At 39.4% G+C, this 26,063-nt stretch overlaps 2 protein-coding genes across 2 annotated transcripts; one reads left to right on the forward strand and one right to left on the reverse strand.

The window, feature by feature from the left end:
• Window positions 1-17,637: 17,637 nt before the first annotated feature.
• LOC131105417 (uncharacterized) lies at window positions 17,638-21,554 on the reverse strand. Its single transcript, XM_058053493.2, has 2 exons — window positions 21,407-21,554; window positions 17,638-20,134 (listed from the first exon to the last, which is right to left on the reverse strand). The coding sequence occupies exons 1-2, from the start codon at window positions 21,423-21,425 to the stop codon at window positions 18,669-18,671; spliced, it is 1,485 nt and encodes a 494-aa protein (XP_057909476.2). The 5' UTR covers window positions 21,426-21,554; the 3' UTR covers window positions 17,638-18,668.
• Window positions 21,555-22,133: 579 nt separating this feature from the next.
• Window positions 22,134-25,857, forward strand: rrp15 (ribosomal RNA processing 15 homolog). Its single transcript, XM_058053220.2, has 5 exons — window positions 22,134-22,229; window positions 22,594-22,868; window positions 24,144-24,241; window positions 24,330-24,522; window positions 25,136-25,857. Exons 1-5 carry the CDS (start codon window positions 22,184-22,186, stop codon window positions 25,283-25,285), a joined length of 762 nt encoding a protein of 253 aa, XP_057909203.2. The 5' UTR covers window positions 22,134-22,183; the 3' UTR covers window positions 25,286-25,857.
• Window positions 25,858-26,063: the final 206 nt, after the last annotated feature.

The following is a 26,063-nucleotide window of genomic DNA, read 5'->3' on the forward strand; positions in this document are numbered from 1 at the left end:
AAAAAAAAAAAAAAGCAAAACTGCAGCCCTTGCTGACCTGAGAAGGAGCTTAAGCACCTCATGTTTCGACCTTGTAAATCCATTCGTCCCTGAGGAGAGGAACCAGCAGGAGGACCTTAAAGGGGACACTAACAGTACAGATGGTATCATGTATTTGGAGCCGGCTATTTGGCCACCGATTCTTTAAGGATAGCCAGCAAGCAGAGTTTCTTTGTTCTTTGTTACATTTCTCTGTCAACCAATTGGACAACAGTGGTTCCGAATCTACTTTTTAGGCATTGTGGGTTGTCGCCCAATCGAAATTATACACCATAGCAAACTGTACTGTCTGTTTCATTTCATTCTTAAATCTAGTGTGGAATGACAACCATAGATTCTGCCAAAGCAACTGCACAATGTCTGGACAATTGACAAATGTTTCCACCACACAGACTTTTCATTTACCCAGGATTTAAAATCTTGGTGCATTTGTTACGGATGCCAGCCATTGTGTTTGTACGTTGAGTGTACGTTGGTAAACGTCACACTTTGAACCTTAAGAGCCATGCTGGCGGCTGAGTCACCTTGGCGCCGAGCACTCTTGACTCACATTCAGAAGGAGCCGTGTTCACTTTTCCACCAAAATTACCAAAGAACTTGACCTCAATCCCATTGAAAAAAGTACCTTGTAGCGCACTGCGATTGGTGGAAGACACTTGCAGTGTTTCTACCATGATTAAGCCAGTGTACGGCTGCAAACTTCATTTCTACAAGCATCTTTTAGTTCAGTTTTAATGGTGCAACAAATGGAATGGATTGAGTAGGATCCTTAAACAATGCACAACAATGAGCCAATTCAAGAAACAATACAAGCAGTTGATGTTTGCTAAATACAAGGATGAAGAGTCTTGAACCAGTCATGATGTGCTATATATATCACTATATTGACACTTACTATGGTACTCACCTCATACCTCGATACGTGACAAAAAATGAAAAAAAAAACTTTAAACTAAATTAGGAAAGCAGGAAGTGAACAAATGTAATGTTCATGTTGTGTTAGAACAAGGGTCGCCAGCCCGCCGATCGCTATTGACCAGCCAATCCTTGGGATTTGCCCGGTCGATCACTTTCGTAAATTCCGTAATTCTGTTACTTTTCAGGGCAAATTTCATGTTTGTGGGTTCACAGCCCGAGACCAGAGATCTTGTGCTAAAAAATGACAGAAAATTAGAAAATTTTACATTATATACGTATGTATAAAAAAAAAAAAACACAAAAAAACCTTACATTATATTAGGAAAGCAGGAAGTGAACAAATGTAACAGTTACTGATTGTAAAAGTACCAGATGGAGGGGTAGGATTTAATAAGCTTTGCTTCTTCCTACTCCTTTTGGACATGTGGAACTGTGAACTGATTATGTGATGCATTCAATTGTAATCTGACGCATGTTCAAATGAAATAAAACCATTACCATTACAAAAGAAAACCTCTGAGACGTGAATGGACGACGTGCTCCAGAGTACATACTATTTGAAGTACTTAGGACACCAAAACACGTTAATCTTGTTATTCCAACCGTGAAAAATTATTTTGAAAAGGATATTATATGTGTGCTGGAATGTTGAGCTATTTATACGATCGTTTTTTACAATTTTCATCACATCTTCTGGTTCTGGAGTAGTAGGATTAAGTCACGTCTTAACAATACAGGCCTACCTGGAACTTCAATCCACGTTCGACTGTGAAAAGAAGGTAAGTATGTCAAATTTCTTCTGCTAATATGCTCAGCAGCCAGTCTAGAGGTCATGGTAGCTAAGCAGTGCTAGCTAGGTGGCTAATTGCTATCTGTTGTAGCTAGCACTGCCAGTAAAACATATCATACTCCTCAAAATGCATACAATATTTGTCAGTGTTATTATCGTTGTCAATATGTCAATTTATTAAAAGCAGTAGAAAACTATGAATTAATGAATTTGTTTGTTTATGGCTGTTTGAACCTGGTTGCCGGTGTCACTTGTTAGCGTTCTTGACATGAATTGCTAGCAAAGCATGGATTGCTATCACTTTTCTTTCTAGCCTGTCTGTGTCATTTTTTTGTGTTTTTGTTATCACAACACAATATGAATGACTGTTGTTATTGTATTATGGGATGTCACCTTCCTGGCTGGTCTGTGAGTTCATTACTGCATATATTTGAATCTGGTTCACTGAACGTAGTCGGGTAGTGATGTCACAACCAAGATGGCGTCGGTTCAGAAACCTTGCAGCGGGGTTGCCGTAACAAAATCACCACTTCAGTTCACTCTTATTTCAGAATTATCCATGACAGCAGTATGACAAAAATGTTATATTAAGTGAGTACTTACATTTTGTTATTGTTTTTTTTTTTTTTTACAAACTTTTGCCGGTGTCATGAGCACTTTAGCAAGACTGTGAGTCAACAACTTGGAATGAAGAATAGCCAACAAGCTAAATGTAGGGCATGCCGAAACTAATTTGTGAAACGTATTCAAGATTATTAAAACAACAACTACAGTGAGTAGGAACACTATACCAACAAGTAACAAGACATATTGCAGCAACAAAGGGCTCCTCAACCTTGTTGAATGAGGATATGTGCCAAAAATACACAAGGGGCAGTAAAACTGTGAAACGATACGATGTTAAATTGCATAAAATATTAACCATTTAGTTCGGGACATTCTGTCATAGACAGTGGTGTGCCATTTGTTGAGTTAGCCAAAAGTCGAGTTAACCTAATTGCAACTGGTCAACAGGCTGACATTAAATCTAAATCACGGACAAAAAGTGGATGTGATTGTGTTGCAAATGATTAACATATTAATTATGTATTGTGTCTTTCTTGAATGATTCACATGGGTATTGAGACTTGATCACAAAGTTTTTTTGTCAATGCAATACTCAGGACATCTTTAACTCATTCAATCTCAGCCAAGGTACAGAATATTGTTTTCTTGGGCTTTATAGACATGGTGAATATCAAAAGAAAGATGAGAATAAGAGTTTGTTTCCACCTTTTTCTGTTCCTTAGTAATCAGCAGTAGAACATAGGTAAGTTTCAGCAAAATATCACAAAAAAAGGGAGAAAAAAGGCCTGTGAAAAGGTACATTTCAAGTATAAATGAGTATACTATCTAAACAAAGATGCCACAACATAAGCGGCACAAAACAATTGTTGTTTTACATAAAAATATTTAATTTTTCATTTTTCTAAAGCTTTTCAAAGCACCATCCCGGTGAGAATTTTTTTTGGCATGTTTTGCAGAGTGCAGAACTGTATGGGATCTGCGTTTTATAGCAAGTATCGGACAATATCGATACCATTCTTTTTTAGAGGGCTTTAAAGTCAAAATATGTGTCCCATGATGTGCATTGTTAGCCATTTGTCTCTCTTTATAATGCACAGAAAAGATATGTGCTCATGTTTCACATAAGGATTGTGGATGATGTGCAAAATTCCCAAAAGTGCAATTTTCCTTTAATTCAATCAAAGTGAAACGATAATGCAAGGCTTGTCAGTCCTGCCTTCAGCAAACAATGTAGTCAAACTCCTATCCCACAAGAGCTTTTCCCAAGATAGAAAAAAAAGAATAAGATTTTACACAGAACAAAAGGGAGGATGATAAAGTTACAAAAGTATATATAGTCTACCCAAATCATGTATACAAATGTACGCTGATAATAGAGCTCCCAACATGAAATCCATTTGCTCTGGCATGAAATTGAACTTAATTCTTTGCAAACTACCATGTACAGTAGCTGTAAATGGTGTTTCCTGTAAGGCAGTTATTAGTCTTGCCACATAACTGCCTGGCATGTTCAATCATGGAATAGTTGAGGCTCTACAGTTGTGGTTTGAAAGGAATAGCTCAATGGCATAACACTCCACCCACCAACAGTCACCTTAGCAGCCCAGTCTCCACTGAGAAAGGCTACACTCAATCACTTTTCTAATCTAGGCAAAACGCCTGAAAATGGTGCCGGGATTCCCGTTTCCACCATCTTTGAAAATGACATTTCACAAGCTTGCATTGGATGTTTACACAAAACCCCTATGTGGTTTTATGTAAATAAAAGCCAAAGATACACTCTTCTCGCTACTTCTCTTCGCCTGGCGTTTTACCGGGCGCGGTCGCCACAAACTCTAAACATTGCATGCCGTGTCTTTTCAGATAATTTAGCCAGTTACACCCAACTAACTACAAGAAGTCAGAGAACATCAAGTTTTGCAGTGAACCTAACTTTTATCGCGACTTTGTAACATTGTACGCAAATTAATATTTCTTACAATGTACTTACCAATGTACTTTGGACAAAGGACATTTAAGCACATATACAAATGTAAAGGTGCGTGTTTAGGCTATCTGTCTCTCACTCATACATACAGTACATACATAATATTATATTTATTGTGTTTGCATTTTGATGAATTATAAGAAACTCTGCCAAGTATTACACTTGTTAATTGTGGTTGTTATTAATCCTAAAACAATCAGTGATTTTACTATTCCCTGTCTCAGGGTGACGCCTCAGAGATATTGCTGAAAATTAAATAATTTTCCGTCACACAATTTCTTTTCAATAATTACAGTATTAAGTATATTTGATCGCCTAATTGAAAAAGATTCACCCACCAAAGGCCAATAATTGGTGCCCTCTGGTGCCTGAAAACACTGACTACTTTTTATTTTTGTACTATGAAGTTTTCTTCCAAGTTCTAGCAGAATGACATTAATCATTAGCTAAATATAAACAAACACTGCAATAGAAACATCACATGTCCAACTTTAAGGAGCCACTCCCGTCTCTTACAATGTCGAGAACAGAATTGTTATTAGCCACAGGTATGATTCCACACCCCTTACATATGCTACGAGCTGTCCTTTGTTCTTGTTATGTGTGGAATGTAAAGGGTAGTACTTCATTGGCTGTTGCGTTTACACCTACACACGGTGAAAGATACATTCCTCTTGATAGGTCACCCAGCACCGGAATGAATAGCTGCAATTGAACTATGTTGTAGTAACAGCCCTGTCTGACTCCATACCTGTGTCGTATGAGTCATTGTACTGGGAACATAAACCATTGTCAATAAAACTAAATTCTTTCAGAAGACTTCCGAGATGCTACGCCTCCGACGTGAGACTCTTTTTCATTGTGTGCTTCATTTTACCCTAAACTATCCCTTTCAAATGTTAGAATAATGTAAATGTAAAGAATAACTTCAGGAGGACTCAAAATTACATATATTTTCCCTAATTCCAATTGTATTATAATATGTGCAGTAGCACTGGTAGTGTAGTGTAACCTGCAGGTTGTAAGACTTCCCCTTGAAGAATTTGGCTGTTCTTTCAATTTCAGTTATCAATGGATTTTGTCATAACTTGTGTTTGCTTTACACATTGCCAGTTTCTCTACTGTTCTGTCTGTGCCCTATTTCCAGTGTCTGTGGTTGGTGGAGCCACCTGCACTTAGTATCTGATTACCCTCAAGCAATCATATTCCCATTCATATACCCCAGAAAAACACCAGTTTGTCTTATTTCCCACTCGTGACTTCTACTTCCTTGTTCCTTGTGTTGTGACTTAGCCTTTTGTTGTCTATTTGTGCCTACTTTAGCCTAGCGGATATGGCTCATAGTGTTTTGATTTTGCTACTTTTGTGTTTTATTTTCTCATTTTTGCCTCTGTCTTTGCTTTGGGGTTCAGTGCTTTGCAAATTGTTAATTAAAAAATTAAAATTATTTCTGAATTTTGAGAGAAGGATGAGTGTAGGCTTACAGGCCCATCGCCACATAAAATGTGTGATACAATACAGGTACATTATATTAATGAGGCATAGGAATCTGAACCATGACATACTGTACTTCAATTTCCTGTAAGTTTCCATCTCCGCTCATTTCACATGAAGGATGACTCATGTAATTTTCCATTTAATTATCAGTAAAGCAATATACGACTCATGAGGAAGCAAATATGTATATATATATTTTTTATTTATTACTATAGTTTTTTTTTAAGTGAGGGAGAGATATTCGAACAGCGTTGTGGCGAGGGACGGCGGTATTTATTTTTTTTTTATCATAGCTGCAAATCACTGCAGTGATGGCACCTTTGCTGGTACTTTGCTGGGTACTGACCCATACATTTGGGTACAAAGGTGCTGGTGAAACCTGGCAGGTGTAATTCTAAAGTGAGAACCGACAGGCCTACAAGTTAGACAAAGACCAACAGGTCTGATGGATTTCGAAGAGATAGCTGCAACATGACGCTACAGCTGGAAGAAGCCTGGGAGAAAAAGAATGTAAATAATGATAAGAAAACTCAGGGAAGTGAAGAAGTGACTGCTATCACCAGATGGTTGAAACATACACACTGGTGCCATTTTTTCCTTATCTGCTGGATTTCCATGGACGGTGTGGCCTAAAGGATGACACCTCCCTCAACTTTTGCCCTCTAACCCGAAAAAGTCCCACGCTTCAGCATCTGTTTGACCAGTCGCCACTGTAGCAACCTCGACCACAGTCATAGCTTGCCGCAACAATCTGACCAACAGTCAAAACAGCCTGCAACATCTTGTTTTTTTTTACAGATTTACCTGATTTTTTTTCTTCTTTCACTTCCTACCATGGAGCTAACTCTGCTCTTATGCATTTTCTTTCTGGTCACGTTAAAGTTGCTCTGTTTGCAGGTATAAAGACTATCATAATTGACATATTTTGTTCCACATTGTCTTTCTACTGGAAATATCCCGCTGTCCTTTGGCTGAAATTTCCCCTTGTGGGACTAATAAATGCATAACTCTTCCTCCTACACTCTCGAGCATTCTGTTAAAACAGATCAGTTCATATCCTCAAAATCCATTCCTATCTTAGCATCAATTCAGGTTTCTGAGATTGCAACTACTTTAAACGGTTTGCTAAAACAATACAAATATTGCTAGATGATGTTGAAATTTGGCGTACATGCTTCTGCGGTTGGAAGGAATAATTGCTAAATGTTGGTAAACTTCAACTTTTGGGGCATGCAAATTTCATAGCACCACTGCACTCTTTTTGACGTAGCCGAATGACTGTTGGCCAACTTGTTTCTACTCAATCCCAAACCGCAATGCCCAGTGCCAAGCTTCGGTGACCTCCCGAGGGTATTTATGGACTGAGGACGAGGGTCATTTTCTCAGTACTGACATCTCACAGGCTCCCTGAGATCACCTGCTACATCAGAAATGTTTTCCACTATGAGTTAGCAAGAAACTAATCTGGCCTGTCCCGTCACACATGAATATGTACACACGAGCATACACACACATTATTTAATAACATTGTTTTATGAATGGCTTGGGAAATAAAGACAGTTTTAGGTTGTGTTAAAAGCAATGCACTATTTTCGTTTGTCATCATTGTTGTTCGAGACTTTGTGTTCAGTCACGGTCCCGGCTTAGATGGAGTCTACCCCAACTGACCAGGGTACATTGCAGACTAGATGCCTACGTATCACAGAGTAGACTGAACATCCATTAACATTATCACCTATCTACAGTTTACACCGCCTAGTTCACAACTAAATTTATGTACTTGGACTGTAGGAGAACATGCAAACTCCATCTATTAAAATACAGCTATTGGCTGTAGTAAATGTTGCCATGACGGCATGGGTCTATATCTGACCGGTCCACTGCTGGAACTGGAACTGCTTTTTATACCAGCAATGCCACGTGATGACTTGGAAGCACAGCAAGGATCGGAATCCGATCCTGAGGTAACATCCTTCTCTTGGCAGTTTGAACAAACAAATAGCACAGGGAGGACAGCACTGCAAATTCAATCATACAGTACAACAAGTGCATCCCAGATATCCACCATAAATGCTGCACATAAATACACATACACAGGCTTGACAAAAGCAGTTTTCTACACTGAAAAGAAACTAGAGCAATTAATTCCATTCAGCAAGATTCATAAAAACAACAGGCTAGCATTCATTACCAGGTTACACAATTTTTTGCTACAAGTCACATACATTGGGTCTTACCATAATTATCATTATATAATGCAAATGATAGTAATGATAATGGTAATGGTTTTATTTCATTTGAACATACATCAGATTACAATTGAATGCATCACATAATCAGTTCACAGTTCCACATGTCCAAAAGGAGTAGGAAGAAGCAAAGCTTATTAAATCCTACCCCTCCATATGGTACTTTTACAATCAGTAACAGTTATATTTGTTCACTTCCTGCTTTCCTAATATAGTTTAAGTTTTGGGTTTTTTTAATACATATGTTATGTCAAGTTTTCTCATTTTCTCTCATTTTTGAGCACAAGATCCCTGGTCTCGGGCTGTGAACCTACACAAGAGTTACACAAACATGAAATTTGCCCTGAAAAGTAACACAATTACGGAATTTACAAAAGTGATCGACTGGGCAAATCCCAAAGATTGACTGTTCAATCGCAATCGGGGGACTGGTGACCCTTGTTCTAACACATGAACAGGCTGACTCTGACTACAGCTGTCCTATCTAGTCTTTGAACAAAAGACTAGATAGGACACCTCAAGAGAAAGTCAGACTACACCTGTCCTATCTAACATTTCCGCATGAACTAATGAAGTCTGCTCGGATAAAAGGCGAAAAGACAACCTGAACATTCCAGTTGTAATCACTTCAATGACCTGAGAATATAATGACCTTGATGAATGACAATACATATATTTATTGACATATAATGTCAATATATTTTACCTATATAAACCTACTGTCTGCTGACCTGCTGCATTGTTTGTTGACGGTAGTTAACAGGAGACTTGGAGCCTGTTGTACACAGTGACACCGTTTATTTCCTGGTGTGAAATAATCTGCATTGTTCATTACGTTGGAAGGTGCCTTTCACTGACATCCTTCTGTAACGGATGCCAGAAGGCGTGGCTGTGTACTACATTGGTAAAACGTCACTCCCTCGACCTTAAGAGATGCGTTTAACACTGGCTTGACAGGCTAGGCCAGGGGTGGGCAAACTATGGCCCGGGGGCCACATCCAGCCCACCAAGTGTTTGAATACAGCCCGCCCGTTCTTTCCAAAGTATTTCATTTCAACTTAACATAGTACAACCTGGCATCATGGCTTCAGTTTAAGTCGCTGTTTTATCAATTTGGTGTGTTTATAAAGTGCTCCTGAAAAAAGGGACACAGGCACATATAGCAGATGGCTATACACCTTTACAGATACAATAATTCTCGGTAGACTGTCTGGACCCCCATCAATTTTGTTAAAGCAATGTGGCCCGCGAGTCAAAAAGTTTGCCCACATCTGTTCTAGACTTTTGGACCCAACACACACCTCTCTTGACTCTCATTCCCAAGGTTCTGTGTTCGATCCCCAGCATGGGCAGGCTGAAGCAGTCGGGCTACATTGGTGCCATGACCCGGATGAGAGTGGGGTTCAAGGGGGTGAGTGTAACAGATGTCAAACCTGATTCACTTAAGAGCTGCACTGAACCCTGAGTTGGGGCTCCAAGCCCCAGCATGGGCTGTATGATGACGCAAGCAATGTCAGAATCTATAAATGTTTCTTCACAAGACTTGATGCTCGTCGTTTTTTTTTGGAAAAGCACTATGGAAATGGGTCTGTTTGCTTTTTAAATATACTCAAGTGACAAAGTTGCAAATTGGCAACAGTCTTCTCAGTCTTCTTATTCTATTGTAGATCAGGTGTGTGCCCCCACAAAGAAATTAATATATGGGAAACACTGACTAAAATCAATGGAAGCAACCAGTTGAATACAAAGGATACAAATTAGTACATCTATATGATTTGATTTGGGAGTTAAATGCCTTAATTATAGCCAAAGCTAATATAACAGATTTTTTTTTTACCTTTGCAAAACTGATTCCTTCTGAAAGTATCAGGTGAGCACATTAATACATTAATTGTGGAACGTTTTCATGGAGTTTTTAGTATAATCCTTCTTGGCAGCCACAAACCTGACCATCAAATGACACCCACCCCCTGCAACTACAAAACACAGGCCTCCCAAGGAAACCCAGTAATAGATATATTGAAGAGGTTTATCTTTTAATTGTCTCCAGGACCCAACTGACCACTCAGCAGCTGTGGATTATTTGAAACATGAGTCACAGCAGATCGAAGCCAGATGCTTTAAAAAAAAAAAAAAAAAAAAGGGCTGAGCGTCTCTTGAAAGGACGAAGGAAACACCTTCTCCCTCCCACTGAGTTCTAACGTAAGTTACATAAGACTTGTGTTTTTCCATCACAAGCCAAGTGTTGAATTATTAGCCATGTTTAACGTGCCTCAGCACAGATCTCAGCGAGAATCATGTGACACATCTCAAAGTTTTATCTGTGGTGAAACAAGTCAAAGAAAGTTTGTCCAACCAGCAGAGACCCAGATCTTAACCTTTTGAATTGATATCAGCTCTCAATAAATTTAAAAAGCATGAGAAAAGCATTATTTTATAAGACGGAAGATTTGATGTGGAGTATAATTTGATCAGGAGACGACTTGTGTGTTGCATGAGAATACCGCTGATGATATGCTTACATAAAGACAAGAAACTTTTCATTCCTGAGCCTGATGAGAGACCCACTGCTCCACTTGCTGAGTCAACTACTACCAGTGGAGAAGTAGAAGTAGTTGGAGGTGGGCTGTTGGAAACACGTGCAACCAAAGGCAGTGGCGGGAGGCCCAGGGGGGCTGGCCAGTTAATTTATAATGGCCTTGGCCATCATTACAAACCCAACCCACCACCACCCCCCTGGCTCGGCATCACTAAAATACTATGTGAATGCAGTTGATAGCCCAACTAAGTCATTTTCCTTGAGGGCCACATTGGAGTTATCGTTTCATCAAAAACAGTACTCAAATCAAAATATTCCAGCACTGCATGTTTCTCTTACATCCGGGTTGAGGGACTTCCCTTATTTTCCAAAACATTTCCCTTATTATCAAATGCATATGTTGACAGGTATGCTTTGTTTATTGTGGTTAATTGGTTCATGACCCAACCCAACAGGGAGTTTCCGTGAAGTAGGGTTCCTTATTTATAAATAGAATATTATTATTGCCAGTCCATAGGCAAATTATTTATGACCTTCTAACACTAGTAGAGTCAAAAACAATTTCTTGAAATTGCACCGACTCGCCTTTGCTCCATCGCTTGCCCCTTCTCGAACTGTACTTCGGTGGAAATCGGGCTTAAAACATAAGGCCTGTTCTAACGAGCATGTCTATTTTTTTATATTCTAAACACATACAGTTAATCCAAAGAGCGATCAATATTGTAAAGTTAACTTTTTTTAAATCATTTTGATGTTATTTTTCAGTAACTGCTAATATTGATATATGTGCATTATAACAATTCCCACTGTCAATTGAACATGCCGCATGGTGACCTGCAGGAGCCATAAAGTTATGAATGCAGTTATCAAGTTCTTCCTCATTTCCTCAATAAAATGCATGAATAAATTCCTCCAAAATGCACTTTGGACTTATAATTAAGCGTATTAATGTTTTTTTTAAAAAAAGAAAAGTGATTAAAAAAACAACTGTTGGTTGGACCAATAAAAATAATAGATATTATCTATTATAATAATATCTATTATTATAACAGATATAATAATAATTATAACAATAGCCTAATAATAATAATAATAATAATAATAATAATAATAATAATAATAATAATAATAATAATAATAATAATAATAATAATAATAATTTCAATAAAAGTGGGTGACCAATATAAAATGTGGGTCCCAGGTTGAAACTATTTGAGAGCCCCTGGTCACAACAATGTTTGCTAGTTAATCCTACATGCAAGAGTCTCGTATTAATTGAACAAAGTTCATCTTCATTGTTTGTTTACGTTGACCCTGGTAGCATTATGACACCATGTTTCTATACGCCTCCATACTTTGAATAGTGTCTCCACCCAGGCAAGTCCCCAAATTTTGTTCATGGAGGGACCTAGACGTCACAGGCCCTAACCTGGGATTGCTGCATGTGCAGTTAAGCATGCAACGAGGTTGTGCAACCTAATTACTTATATAATAGGCTATTTGAAACGGTTAATTGGTTTGGTTGTACGTGCTGACTGTCAAGTCCTGAGTGTTCGTCGATGCCAGTGGTTTTCTAGGTTGCAGCCCGACATCGTGCTTGAGTTGGATATGGGATGATATAACTAACTAATCAAGAACGGCATGGCAACAAATGGAAAAAGCGGTTCATAAAATAGTTTTTCTTCAGAAATAGTTCCCACATTCAGGCATAATCAGTTTGTCAGTGTCATGCTCCACTTTCACTCGTCAGATTATGACAACTTTAAGGTCTCATATAAGACAGCTCTAAGCATTACATCATGTCAGGTCCACAGCAGGAGGTCCTTGGAAAGCCAGCCTTTCATCCTTGATGGTGCACTCTCTCACGGTGAATATAAAGTGAAATCTCACCGTTTCTGCGCCATGGCTTCAGACAGCAGGGTGCAAGGGTCACAGGGCAGACTTGGGAAGGGAGCGATGTCATATTTGCAGCAGTAAATCAAAGTAACGACAAGAATCTCGGCTAATCTCCTGCAGGGAAGTTTGGGATCAGGTATCAGCAATCCAGTTTTCAAAATGTGACTGAGCAAAGTCATAATATGTGTTACAGAAAATATGTTAAACATCCAGGACATACTTGGGTTAGCAGATCTGCTTCACAGTCAGGAGATACCATGTGGGTTTGAATATCCATTGGGCCTTCTTTGTTTGCCTGGGTTTTCTCTGGGTCTCTTCCACATCCCAAAATATGCATGGTAGGCTTGGAATTGTCCACTGTAGATGTGAATGGTTGTATTTCTATACAGTGTCCCCCAGAAGTACTGGACTAGTACAGAATTTTTTGCAGTACACTGAAAACATTTGGGGCTGCACGGCGGTCGTGTGGTTAGCGCGCAGACCTCACAGCTAGGAGACCTGGGTTCAATTCCACCCTTGGACATCTCTGTGTGGAGTTTGCATGTTCTCCCCGTGCATGCGTGGGTTTTCTCCAGGTACTCCGGTTTCCTCCCACATTCCAAAAACATGCTAGGTTAATTAGCGACTCCAAATTGTCCATAGGTATGAATGTGAGTGTGAATGGTTGTTTGTCTATATGTGCCCTGTGATTGGCTGGCCACCAGTCCAGGGTGTAACCTGCCTCTGGCAGGTGAGGATAAGCCTTGTGAGGATAAGCGGTTGAAAATGAATGAATGAATGAATGAAAACATTTGGGTTTGACATCAAAACTGTATACAAGACCCAGGAGCAACATTTCAGCTTTTACTTCTAGATATTTACATTTGATGCACAACTTTGAAGATAAAACATTTTGTTTGCACCCACCCGTTTTTCATGTGGGCAAACGTATTGGAACATGTGACCGACTGGTGTGTTTTATTGCCTAGGTGTGCCCTATTGCATTGCTCATTCAATCAATTAATGGCACCGAATGGTTAAGCTCAGTTTCACATTGAATAGCATAGGTTTTGTTTGTGCAGACTACATTTAGAGGTGAAAACAAGGTGAAAATCGGAAAGCTGTTTATGTCTTGAATCTGAGAAAAGATGGAAACTCCATCAGAACCATTGCACAGACATCGGTCACAGATAGTGTAACCATTCGGAATGTCCTGAGGAGGAAATAAACCATTAACTGCTCACACAATAATAATAAAGGTATTGTTCACTATTCCAGGGTGTACACCACCTCTTACTCAAAATGAGCTGGGATAAGCTCCAGCTCTCAAATTGACCCAAATGAGGACTCATATGACAGAAAATGGATAATAGAGGTGTCCTTGACCTTGATTATTTTTTCCAAAATCATATTAGTGATGACATTTGGCAACCAGGAGACTTGTCACAATGAGTTGACAGTCGGTGATGATGAGTGAAGCAACACAGCAATCCATTCAGGAAGTGAAAAGGATTTCTTTTGAAAAACAACCTTTAAGCAATAGCACATGAAATATCAGGAGCATAAGCAGCACAAGGAACAGAAAGGACAACAACCCGGGAATGACTGAAGAGAACACAAGGAGCAAAGACACGTGTTGACACAGCGTTCAAGTTAGAACTTTGGCAGTGTCTACGCATTTCTACACGTGGGCACATGTATGACTTGAAGAATATTTCTCTTTTTGGTAATAATAATAATAATAATACATATTTTTTGATGATGTATAACTTTATATAATTACAAAAAATTGTCTTTGTAAAAAAAATAGCCTTTGAGTCCAATAAGCAAGTTACAGTTAAGCAAGTTCACCAAGCTCCCGATCTCATTCCACATCACTAAATCCATGGCACAATGTCTTGCGACTTTGCAAGTGTTTTAAACGGAGTGGGAAAAAAGGACAAAGCAAGAAGCTAAAAATGGACCACTTCCACACTAATTGGGACAATAACCTTTTTTTTTTTTTAGTCAATCATACCAGACATTTATGTAACATTTCTGACATCCAGTCACCAGAATAACAAATATAACTTGCCTTTCAATATTTTTTTGTTTAATAATAGGTGAACAGTGAACCACAAAACAGTTTATTAAACAATTTATTAATTCATTCAGTTTTGAGGTGACACAGTGATATAGTGAGGGATGACCGTATATACATTTTTATATATAAGTCGCACTTGGCAAAAAGTCGCAGGACTAGCCAAACTATGAAACAAAAGTATGATTTGTGTGACAGATGAGGGATGGGATTCTTCCTACTCCTTTTTGGACATGTGGAACTGTGAACTTATGTTATGTGATGTGCTCCAGTATGATTTGTGTGCAACTATTTCTAGTCCGGAAAATACAGTACTCTTTGAAATTAACAGAAGTGGCACTCTTTTTAGCAACTATAATCGCTATAATAATTGAAAGTGATAATTAGTGATGACCACATTAAAAAGGTGCACCAACATTTGCCCTGACAACGAGTTTGAGGATCTCACCCCAATTACTGTAGTAGTTTAGTGAAGCCATGCAGGCTGCATTTAGTGTCATACTCATACTCAATTTATCAATGTCGTTATAAGCCGCCCCTGTTTTCCTCAGCCCCTTTTTGGAGCATGCGATTCTGAAGCCACAGTTGTGTTGAGCGGCCATATTTTGTTGATATTTTGCCAATGTTTGTCAAACTATTATGGACAGGACTTTCCACACAAGTTGCCAAAGCCAATTTATCTGCCCTCTCTTTTGCAACATCAGTAAAATAATAGCTGATTTATATTTCAGTCATTAGCCAAATGTGTCTGAAGACACTGTTTCTCTTTGTACGTTCCTGTCAGAACTGGCTCACATGGTTTTATTGCTTAATGACCCGGTACTGATGTATTTCATCTGTTCTGGATGCACTTTATTTAAGCTGTGTGAATAAACAAATAGTTTATTTCAGTTGAATGGGCAAAAATAGTTTTGATCGGCAGTTGTAAAAATATTAGTATGATGGGTTTCACAGCTTTCTGTGATTGTTGTGGCCCAAATTGCCTTTTTTTTTTTACAAAGTCGCAATGTTATTCTGGTTATTTCTGGTAATAATATTGCACAATTTTTTTGTTTTATGTAACCTTTATCGAAAAAAAGCATAGTATTTGAACACATATTGAACTTTTGAACACTGACAACAGTTTCCCCCAGGATCTTGCAGCCATTTTTATTATGTTTTATGCAATAAAATTTCTCTCAGTACTGCCGGTGACAGTGGTTAAGGGTATCCACTATCCACCCATGAGCCACAGTAATCCATTAGGTCAATGGCATAGGGTGTTGACAATGGCCAGTAGGCCAAAATCTTTCGCCATGGGAGCATAAAATTAGGTATTTTTCGGTATTCATGGGGCTGGTGCAACACACTAGTACTTTTTCTGTTTACCCACCACGTTTACCTGTGCAAACTTGTCCTTTCATTTTGATTATAGAGAAGTTAGAGAAGTTGAATAAACAAAATCGTTGTAGATTGTTGCAGAAATAAAGGACTCAGCAAGACTACAAAGGTATATCACAAAAAACATTCACTTCTTAGTTACTGTATATTACCAAAACTCAACTTATGGGTATAAAAATAAAGGTTACTGCAATAGAAGTACCTAGAAATGTAGGTGAAAATATATATAAATTCCCAATGATAGATTGGGACAGTAGGGGCTCGGACCACAAGCTGTTTTCTGTTATATGTTACTCAGTGCCCCGGCAAACTTCGGATATCCAGTCCTGCTGTGAGACATCTGCAACTTGACCTGCAATGGCCACTTCCTGCCAAGTTCAGGGGGATATCTCTGGTGATATATAGCGGGTTGTCTGATCCAAGTCTGTCTTGTATGGGGGCTCACAAAACCTCATAACTAATTTGTGAACACAAAAGTGAATGTAAAGACATCTTAAAACGGCTGAATTGTGAGAAGGATCATTTGAATACAAAACATCTGCACACAACAAACACACATGCTTGTTCAAACCCACACTGTGGGGAACACTCATTCATCACACATAGACCCCACATGGGTTTATGAAACAAGATGAATGATGATGAAAATTAGTGTGTTTTGAAAAATGTTATGAAACTACCAACACAACGGTGGTCTCAAAGACTATAAATAACAATACATGACAATTTTGTTACTTTGTGTCTGCATGGTTAAAGTCCCTCTCTGTGCTGCACACTTTGTGCCTTAAAGGACCATGACGATTCTAGACCTCTGTTGTAAATATTTTTTTGTGCACGAGCATACACATCTAAAGGACACGTGTATGACTCCCAGCATGTTAAATGTCTTCCTTTGTGGATTCATCTGTGAGTGATGGCAACTGGCAGAAGGGCGCTGACCCACACTGACCCCAGGCGGACCAAAAGAGGGCTGCGTGGGAAAGACGGGGGTGGACATGGATCACTTCCCTCCTAGTTTTGCAGAATAGGAAATAGGAATCCCACAGAAGTTTGAGTGACGTTGCAACCCAGTCAGGGTCAGCGCGTAAATCATATAAATCACATAAGATAACACTTTTTGAATTTTTGATTAAGTAAAAGTTATGCTTGACCTTTTGAAGTGTATTTTGCAAATGGACAAACAAGCAATGCGAAGGTTGGCAAGCACAGAGGTCAGATGTTTCTTGGAGTTGGTCACCGGGATTGAGCTCATCCAAGATTCTTCGTTCATCATCCCCCTCAATGTAGTCAATGCTTCCTGTACGCTTAGCAGAGAACCACCACCAAAGCTGCCCCTGCACAGGGTTCACATCATGAAACCACAGAAAGGTTCACAGAATGAAAGCCTGAGATTGTCAACTTGATGTGAAGCGCAACTCTTAAAGTGCAAGGGAATGAGGTTTACCAATTGTCATCAGTTAAACTCACCTGCCCAAAAACTCACTCTCATCTGGGTCAGAGCACCAACATGGCACGTCTGATATTCACACGTGCTAGCACGACTCCTAAGGTGCCAGGGAGTGAGGTTTACCAGCTGGCATCTGTTACACTTGCGGGCATGGTAGTATCTCCGTACATTATATGTTCCCAAAGTTTTTCCTGGCGATTGTGTTCCCAGGAATGTTTCAGTCAATATATGTCTCACTTTGATAAAATAAACCTAAAAATAAAAATAGAGTGTATTTTTACATTAGATTTCTACTATTAATTTTTTTATTCCAACACACACTTGTAAGTCAAAATAGACAAAGAAGGATAAACACAAGAAAACCCAAAATAATCCAAATTGTATGGCTTGGATCTGAAGGGCCATTCCCATCAATGATTGTGTCTTAGACAGATATCAGCAAGACCAATGCTGTATGTCAATGGACTTTTTAGCCTGCACTGCCCTTCAGTGGTGAAACATTGAACCACACATTTTGAACTGTTTTCAAGGTTCATCTATATATATATATATATATATAAAAACAGATAAGTAATTGTCTCCATTGTAAATAAATGTTGGTATTTTTTTCTGCATAAATATTTTTAATGGCGGAAATGTCAAAAGACATATGTAACTTTTTAGCATGGGTGGATCTAAATGCAAATTTTTCATGAAATGATTATTATATTAGGCCCAGCACACACTAATCATTTTTGGAGACACTATAATTTTATTATGATTTGTTTATTTTTACCACAAGATAGTTTCCCCCTTGCTTTCCGAGATCGAATAGCCTGATGATGCTGGTGTTGCTTAACCGGTTTAGCAATGTTTTTAAGATTCATACACATTCTTGTCATTTCACTTCACACAGATTCATTCAAGTGAGGCAAGTGAGGCCTGCAGTTCTTTGGATGCTGTTGTAGGGTCTTTTGTGACCTCTTGGATGAGTCGTCGGTCCGCCGTTGGGGTCATTTTGGGAAGGTTCACCACTGTTCCATGTTTTTGACATTTGTGGATAATGGCTCTCTATGTGGTTTGCTGGAGTCCCAAAGCTTTAGAACATTTCTAGAGTCATTGATCTAAATGAATCTCAGTTATGTTTTGACTGGGGAACAATCGCTTTTTCTCAATGGGAAAAAAAATTCTGATAAACTTTGCCACAGTTGGATTGACTGTTGTATCAATGTTGTGTATCAATGAATTATTTCATTGTGCTCCACTTAGCTGATGTTACCATTGTGAAGTGCAAGCCTTAGAAGGACATTTCTATGATGTTTTAGAACGCATTAGTCATAGCAAAGACATAGACAACAATGACTTGCAGTCCAGTCCTGACAATATCCCCATCACCCATGACGAAAGTGCCAATAATCACACCTGCTATAGCTCCCAAAGTGCGTGGCCAGGAAGAACACTTTCTGGCCATGGCCGCCGCTGCACCTGCAGACACCCCGGACGCACCCACCACTCCCAGCAATGCTCCGGCTTTCCCCCCTTCCCCGAGTACTGGTGATAAAACTTCCATCCCAAATAGCAGACCTACCGCCAAGACCGCCGCCCCGACTATGACTCTGTCCCCTCCAGCTGCATGCCTAACAAGGGGTCCCCCGATTGTGGCTCCCAAACCCAGCTGGCAAAGTTTAGCAGCAAAAATGGCTGAGTACAAAGCTTCTTCTGCAGAATGCTCATTCATGCGATCAGTGATTGTATTTCTGTTTGCATTATTCCCTTGCAGGTTCCCAACACTTAGCACAACCGCCTGTCCGGCATGGAGCGTCAGCAAGGCGATGATAAATGTTATGAGCATTCCCATGCATCCTACCAACATCCAGAACTTAAAGTCAGATGAGTTCAGAAGCAAATAGCCCATGATTGCTACTAATCCAAGCAGAGCTATGAACACAACCTCGTGGCGTCCGTACCCAAATAAACCAAAAACCGATGTCACAACAGCGACCACAGTCATTGGAATACCCGAAAAAGCCAAAAAGTCCACATATTTGATCATAACAGTTTTGATCCATTCTTGGAGGGTTCGTTGTTCGAGTTCTGCCTCTTCTGTCTCCATCTTTCTTCTTTCTATCATTTCTCTAAGCTTACGCTCAGTTGCCCATGTCTTCATGTCTTCTGTGTCACCGGTTTTCTTTTCGTTATTCATTGTCAGGATCCTCTCTTCGATCTGCACAGCAACTCGATCTCTTTGTTCTCGCTCGGAAATCTCTAGCTGTTTTTTCTCCATTTCCCAATTTGTTTGAGTGCAACAGGCCTCTCCTTGCTTCCAGAGGACCCGGAATACAAAGCGTAGAGGTGGTTTAAGGATGCTGAAAAAGATCAGTGCACATAAAAGACCCGTCATTCCATAATTATTCACAATCAGTTCAATAGAAAATGCCAGTGTGGCACCGCTGAGCGTGGTTCCAAGGGTGCCGGCAAGTCCTGCTGATGCCCACAAGCTTGCATAGTCTGTGTGAGCAATTCCGCAACTCCTAGTAGTGACAAACACAGAGGCTATCACTGCTGCCATGACGACACCGGCTACAACCGAAGTCATGGCGATGGTCAGTGCTGTAGCTCCCATGAGAGTCCCTAACCCAAGAGCACCCACTGTCTTGATATCTTCAATCAGTGGTTTCAGTCGGATGGGTGACGTCATTGCCATCATGATCTGGTCAACAGGGTCCTCTGTGGCGCCCATTATCGAGCCTCCCACTGTTCCCAGTACAAACCCGATTGCTGCTTCCTCTAAAAAGGACAAGAAGATGTTTAAGGTGGTTAATTGGTTCCAGATCCAACCGTGATAAGGATTATTCATTCATTCATTAATTTTTTCTACCGCTTATCCTCACAAGGGTCGTGGGGGGTGCTGGAGCCTATCCCAGCTGTCTTTGGGCGAGAGGCGGGGTACACCCTGGACTGGTCGCCAGCCAATCACAGGGCACATATAGACAAACAACCATTCAGAGTAGGATTACTTGTTTACAATTTTCTAAATGTGTTTTTTTTTTAGATTATGAGAGTTTTAGAGAGGATTAGAGATCAATAAGACCTTGGTTCAAATTTCTGCTTGAGCATCTCTGATGCGTTGGGTTTCTCCGGGTACTCCGGTTTCTCCAGTTACGTTAACTAGAAACTCCAAATTGTCCATAGGTATGAATGTGAGTGCGAATGATTGTTTGTCTATATGTGCCCTGTGATTGGCTGATGACCAGTCCAGGGTGTACTCCGCCTCACGCCCAAAGACAACTGGGGTAGGCTCCAGAATACCCGTGACTCTAGTGAGGATAAACGGCATAGAAAATGGATGCATGGACAACAAATTAAAGCTATATATTATAATATTCTAATATTCTACATGATACGTTGGTAATGTATTATCTTTGTTATCCACCTACTGTGTTTCTGTGTGTGTAGTTCTTTTGACACCAGTAGTAGGAATTGTGTGTGACATTTGTAGGCGGGATCATTCTGCTTTGGGCTCAAATACTTCCCGTTGTATTGTGAGCGAGTGGACCATAAAAGTGTGTGTGAATCCCGTTGATCTAAATCAAACCGACAGCAGTTAAGCGCACTGAGCATTTTTGCCTCACAGACGGGAAGTGAGTCAACATAAAATTGCATGCAGTCTTCCTTCTAAACAGACTGGATGATCAGGTTTAACGAGTAGACGGTCCACGCTGCTTTGTGTCACATCTTCTGCGTCACAAAGTTAATACAACCGGAGACTTTTCTTGAGTATTCTAAGGAAACAGAAACATACTGCTTTATTTTTAGATACATTATAGATCTCTCTCTGTCTCTCTCACTCTATGTTTATATACAGAGATAATAAAACAGAATGAAATAGCATTTAGCTCTGTGTTTAGCAGCATATTTAAATCAATTATTCCAAATTATATCAAGCTGCAAGAATGTGTAAAAAAACAGTGGTTGATGACAGCGATTAACAATTATGTAATAATTGCACTTACGATGTAAACAGTACAGAATAAGCCAATGTTATGGAGATATACTTACTAATTTTTCTCTTAGCCATGTTCGGAGTAGTGCAGTCGGGATCCTGAGACTAGTCTAGTTCCTCCTGGTCTGTCCTGAAGACACCACAGAAATAATTCCTTTTGTCCTGTTTCAAGAAGTTTAGGCCACACCCACTTACAGGTAAGTCATTTCCCCATTGCAAAGGTGGTCCTTTTCCAATCACTATGATCTTTATGCGGCTCACACGTGTAATAGCAGTACTCGTGGGTCACGTGACAATGTTTTTTTTTTTAAACCACATTGTCTCTCAACTCATTCTGTCAATCACTTTGCGAGAATCACTGACAATGACTGAATGAATGACAAAAAAAAAATGACGAACTGATTTCTCTCTACTGTCCTCCGATGTATTGCTCTTTTTTCTAGATTAGAAAGAATAAATAAAAAATAAATATTTTGATAATATGTTATATAATACATGTAATAATCGAATATAATAATATATGTACTATATAAAATATTGCGCATTTTACCCTCTAATTTTTCCTTTATATAAAAACAATTAACAGCACAATAAATTTTAAGTAATGAATTACTTAAAACAAATTCTTCAACAAAGTGCATTCACAATCTAAATAACTATTCGCTATAATTATTGTATTTTATCAAAGTGCATTGAGTTGACACCTCAATGTTATATACTGCAGTAATTCTATTATTATCACATATTTTGTAACATTGCGTATTTCCAAGTCCGAGGCGGAACCATTTCGTCTTTGCCGGTTGCACCCGGAAACAGTTATTTGTTACTCTACAATGGCGGCTGTGGTGTCGACACATGTGGATTCTTTGGCAGATATTGGTAACTATTTAACTCTTTAAGTGTGTTAACTACAGTTCTTATGTAGATGTAATTTTACTTTAGGTTATTTTGTAAAACTTGTGCAACTTTAGATTTGTCAGGTTGGCGTTTGTGGCTTTTCTCGTCAATTCAGTGTGTGTCAATAATACTTCTATGCTGTCAGTACCCTAATATTAGAATACAATGGCCATCCCTAAGGTCATTGAAACGTTGGTCATGTGACAGATGCACATTTAACACGTATCAAGAATGCTAATATCAAGTTATGGCGTTGTTGTGGCAACACGAGGGCCATATAAGGGCCACATAAGCATTAAAAATGCTGTTATTCCGATGAGTTAACTGAATATTTGTCAATCTGGAGATGATGCAGGGTCCTCTTTGGAGGATACAAGTGAGCTGATGAGCTCAGAAGAAGGGGGTGACCTTCAAATGTCAGCCAATGGAGAAGATGAGGAAAGTAACAGGGAGGATGCGGATGGTGATGAGGGCAATGCCAACGCTGGCTGGGCGCAAGCCATGGCAAAAATTTTGGGGAAAAAAACTCCCAAGACCAAAGCCACCATCTTGGCAAAGAACAAAAAAATGGACGAAGTGAAGGCGAAAGACCGACTGGAGCAGTTGGAGAAAAGGAAACTGGTAATTATAGTACTCTTCAATGCACAATTCATGAATTTTGATATTGTATTATTTTTCCGTCTCTCTGGAGATAGCCATAATAAGTAAAACAAGTCACGGAGTGGGGATTCCCCCCAAAATGACGATTTATTGTTGGTTGTATGTACATACTTTATTCGTACTTTGATACTACTTTATGACGATTGTTAACGTTCCCTTTCAATTTGGTATAAAAGTAATATGAAGGCTAAACAACCAACCCCTATGAATGACGCGCATCCCTGCAACTTCATTCTATCAAAGCACCCTCTCAGCAAAATGTTGTCCAATTGTAGTCATTCTCTGCAAGTTTCATTGCTCCTGAATAGCTCTCAAATGCATATTTTAGCCATCAAAAATGCGTCCCTGCATTGTGTTCTTGCGTTATGACTTGTTTACATTAGTGAAGATACCGGCACAAAACTAAACTATCTTTGAGCATTCGACCATCTATTAAAGGGTAGGTTTGCACAATCCACAGTACATTTTTTTCTACCGCTTATCCTCACGAGGGTCGCGGGGTGTGCTGGAGCCTATCCCAGCTGTCTTCGGGCGAGAAGCGGGGTACACCCTGGACTGATCGCCAGCCAATCACAAGGCACATATAGACAAACAACCATTCGCGCTAACCACTTGTCCGCCGTGCAGCCTCCACAGTACATAGATGGACTTAATAAAGGTATGTCCAAAGAAAAGTTAATGAATTATTGTGAACTCTGCTCCTGTGAGCTGATGATACCGAGTCTTGCCAGTGGTTTGGGCCGTCTGTTAGTAAAACCAGGGTAGTGAAGTGAAATCGCCCTGGCAAGGAATTTTGTGTGTGCATTTAACTGGAACATGAACAAAAATTGTTGTCGGGACTAGTAAAATATATGTTTAGTTTAGTATTATGTGGTAAACTACAGGCCAACTTAAAAACTATGTATGCATTTGTGTGAATTCATCACAAGTCTAAAAATAAAGTAAAAAGCCTCATGAAATACGAGCCTGTGTAATATTAATTACGAGGAATTGTCAATACTTGCAGAGAGATTAACTCTTGGTTAAGAAATGTGGGTAAATAAACTTAACCTAAACATAGAGTTTGCGAAATGTGAATTTTGGCAATTATATTATTTTATAATAAAATGAGTGACCTAAGTGTGTCAATTTCATGTAAGATATTCAGGTTAATAATATATTGGCAAAGGTCTTGAACGTTTCAGATGTATCTTGCATGTTTGTGTGAGCTAAATGTGTCATTGTTGTGTCCACCAGATTGACAAAAAGCGGGATTGGGAGATGATGTGCAGAGAGAAACCAAACCTTGTGAGGGACCGTGAAACTGAAAAGGATCTGCAGAGAATTGCAACCAGGTGTGTGTCATCGTGTGTCCTTGTGACGTTAAACAGGGAGCATGGGTAAACGCTGATCCCAGTCCATTCTGTGTATCTTTCCACCCAGAGGAGTCGTGCAGCTATTTAATGCCGTGAGGTGTCATCAGAAGAATGTAGATGACAAAGTGAAGAATGAGGCTGGTGGCTCAGAGAGGAAGAAGGCAAAAATACTTTCCTCGATTTCTAAAAAAGACTTCATCGATGTACTAAGGAAAACAGAAGGGGGCAGCAGCATCACAGTCAAGGAAGAAAAGGATGCTGTAAGTGGATCCACCCCATTGACACAAAACATTTTCAACATATTATTGTGCCAATTATATTGAATCTTAATGACTTATGCCACACATACGGTATACTGGTTGATGGATGAATTCCTGTGTAACAAAGAAACAGAAAATGTGGACTGTGTCAGTTTTGCGTCAGTGTTTTTTTTATGTCTTTAATTTACAAACAATCATAACAAAACTGTTAAAGACAAGATAGAATGTCCAGGAAGTTATGGATCTCTGGCGCATCAATTTAATGAAGACACTGACGAAGTGTGATGAAGCGTTTCCAAAGGGCACCCGTTTGGAACGCCCCATCCTTACTTTTGAGGGGTGAAAAGTATGTAGTATTATTATTATTATATTATTATTAAGGACTATCACTCTGTTGTGTTTTCTAGTATATACCTCGATATATACTATAAGATATGTTTGTGGAAAAAACATATGCAACCTTAAAAAAAACATTTTTCAGTATCTTATACTCTTTATTCGTCAGTATCGGAATCACTTGGAGAGATTCTCACCGTTTTTTGGGAGAGTGCCCATCAAATATTTCAATTGCTCCGACTTAGTGGATTTTTTTTTTTATTATTGTGTCTCACAGGCTCCTGAAGTGGAGGAGAAACCTGCATGGAGTGTCCTCAGAGACGACTACATGATGGGAGCCACGATGAAAGACTGGGACAAACACAGCGACAAAGAGGAGGAGGACGTGGCACATACAGGAAATGATTCAGAAAATGATTCTGACTGACACCTCTCTCATACGAACTCAAGTGACTGTAAATACAGACTACACAGTACAGCCAGGTAGCTATTACGTTGTTGACCTGCAGGGGGCAGACTTGTGTCAGTCAATGCCAATAATGGGAAGTTCTTTATCAGATTGAGGCCTGCTCTGAAGGGATGGAGAACATCTAAAAATGTTGACCCTGACTGATGTGGGATATGCAGGAAATAAAATGACAAAAATATGTTGAAAGAAGATGGAAACGATAACGAGCTAGACGATTTACTAGTTAATTACAGTTTCCAACTACAGATAATGTCGGTGGTTCAGTTTGTGTACCATGTGTTATGTAATCGCTGTAAGTATCAGTGTTCTGTACAGTGTTGGTATCATAAAAAGTTGTTTACCAAAACATTTATTGATGACACTACTTTACTTTGAACACAGTTTAGTCCAAGCTAGGACTGCAATTAGATTTTTTAGATTTCCCATTGTGTTCTGAGTGTTATCAAATTGTAACATAAATGGTTGGCATCCTATGTATGACTTAATGATAAACACCAGCAGGCTTCTGCTGCTCTTCTAGCAATCCAATGTGGTGACGTGGCACCCAAAATTTTGCTGACTCCTCTTTTCTTCTTCTTCCTGTGTCTGGCCTTCGTTGTTGTCACAACCTGGGTAAATATTTGCACATGGCGTTATCAACAGAGAAGGGGGGGAAAGCAGCGAGTCGGGCTGTCTGCATCGCGTTGGAGACAAGTCTGTCATGGCAAAACACTGTGGCCTGCCATTCTGGTATGCC

The sequence above is a fragment of the Doryrhamphus excisus genome, linkage group LG5, assembly GCF_037039965.1.
Source record: "Doryrhamphus excisus strain RoL-2023G ecotype Guam linkage group LG5, RoL_Dexc_Guam_v1.1, whole genome shotgun sequence".
NCBI lineage: Eukaryota > Metazoa > Chordata > Actinopteri > Syngnathiformes > Syngnathidae > Doryrhamphus > Doryrhamphus excisus.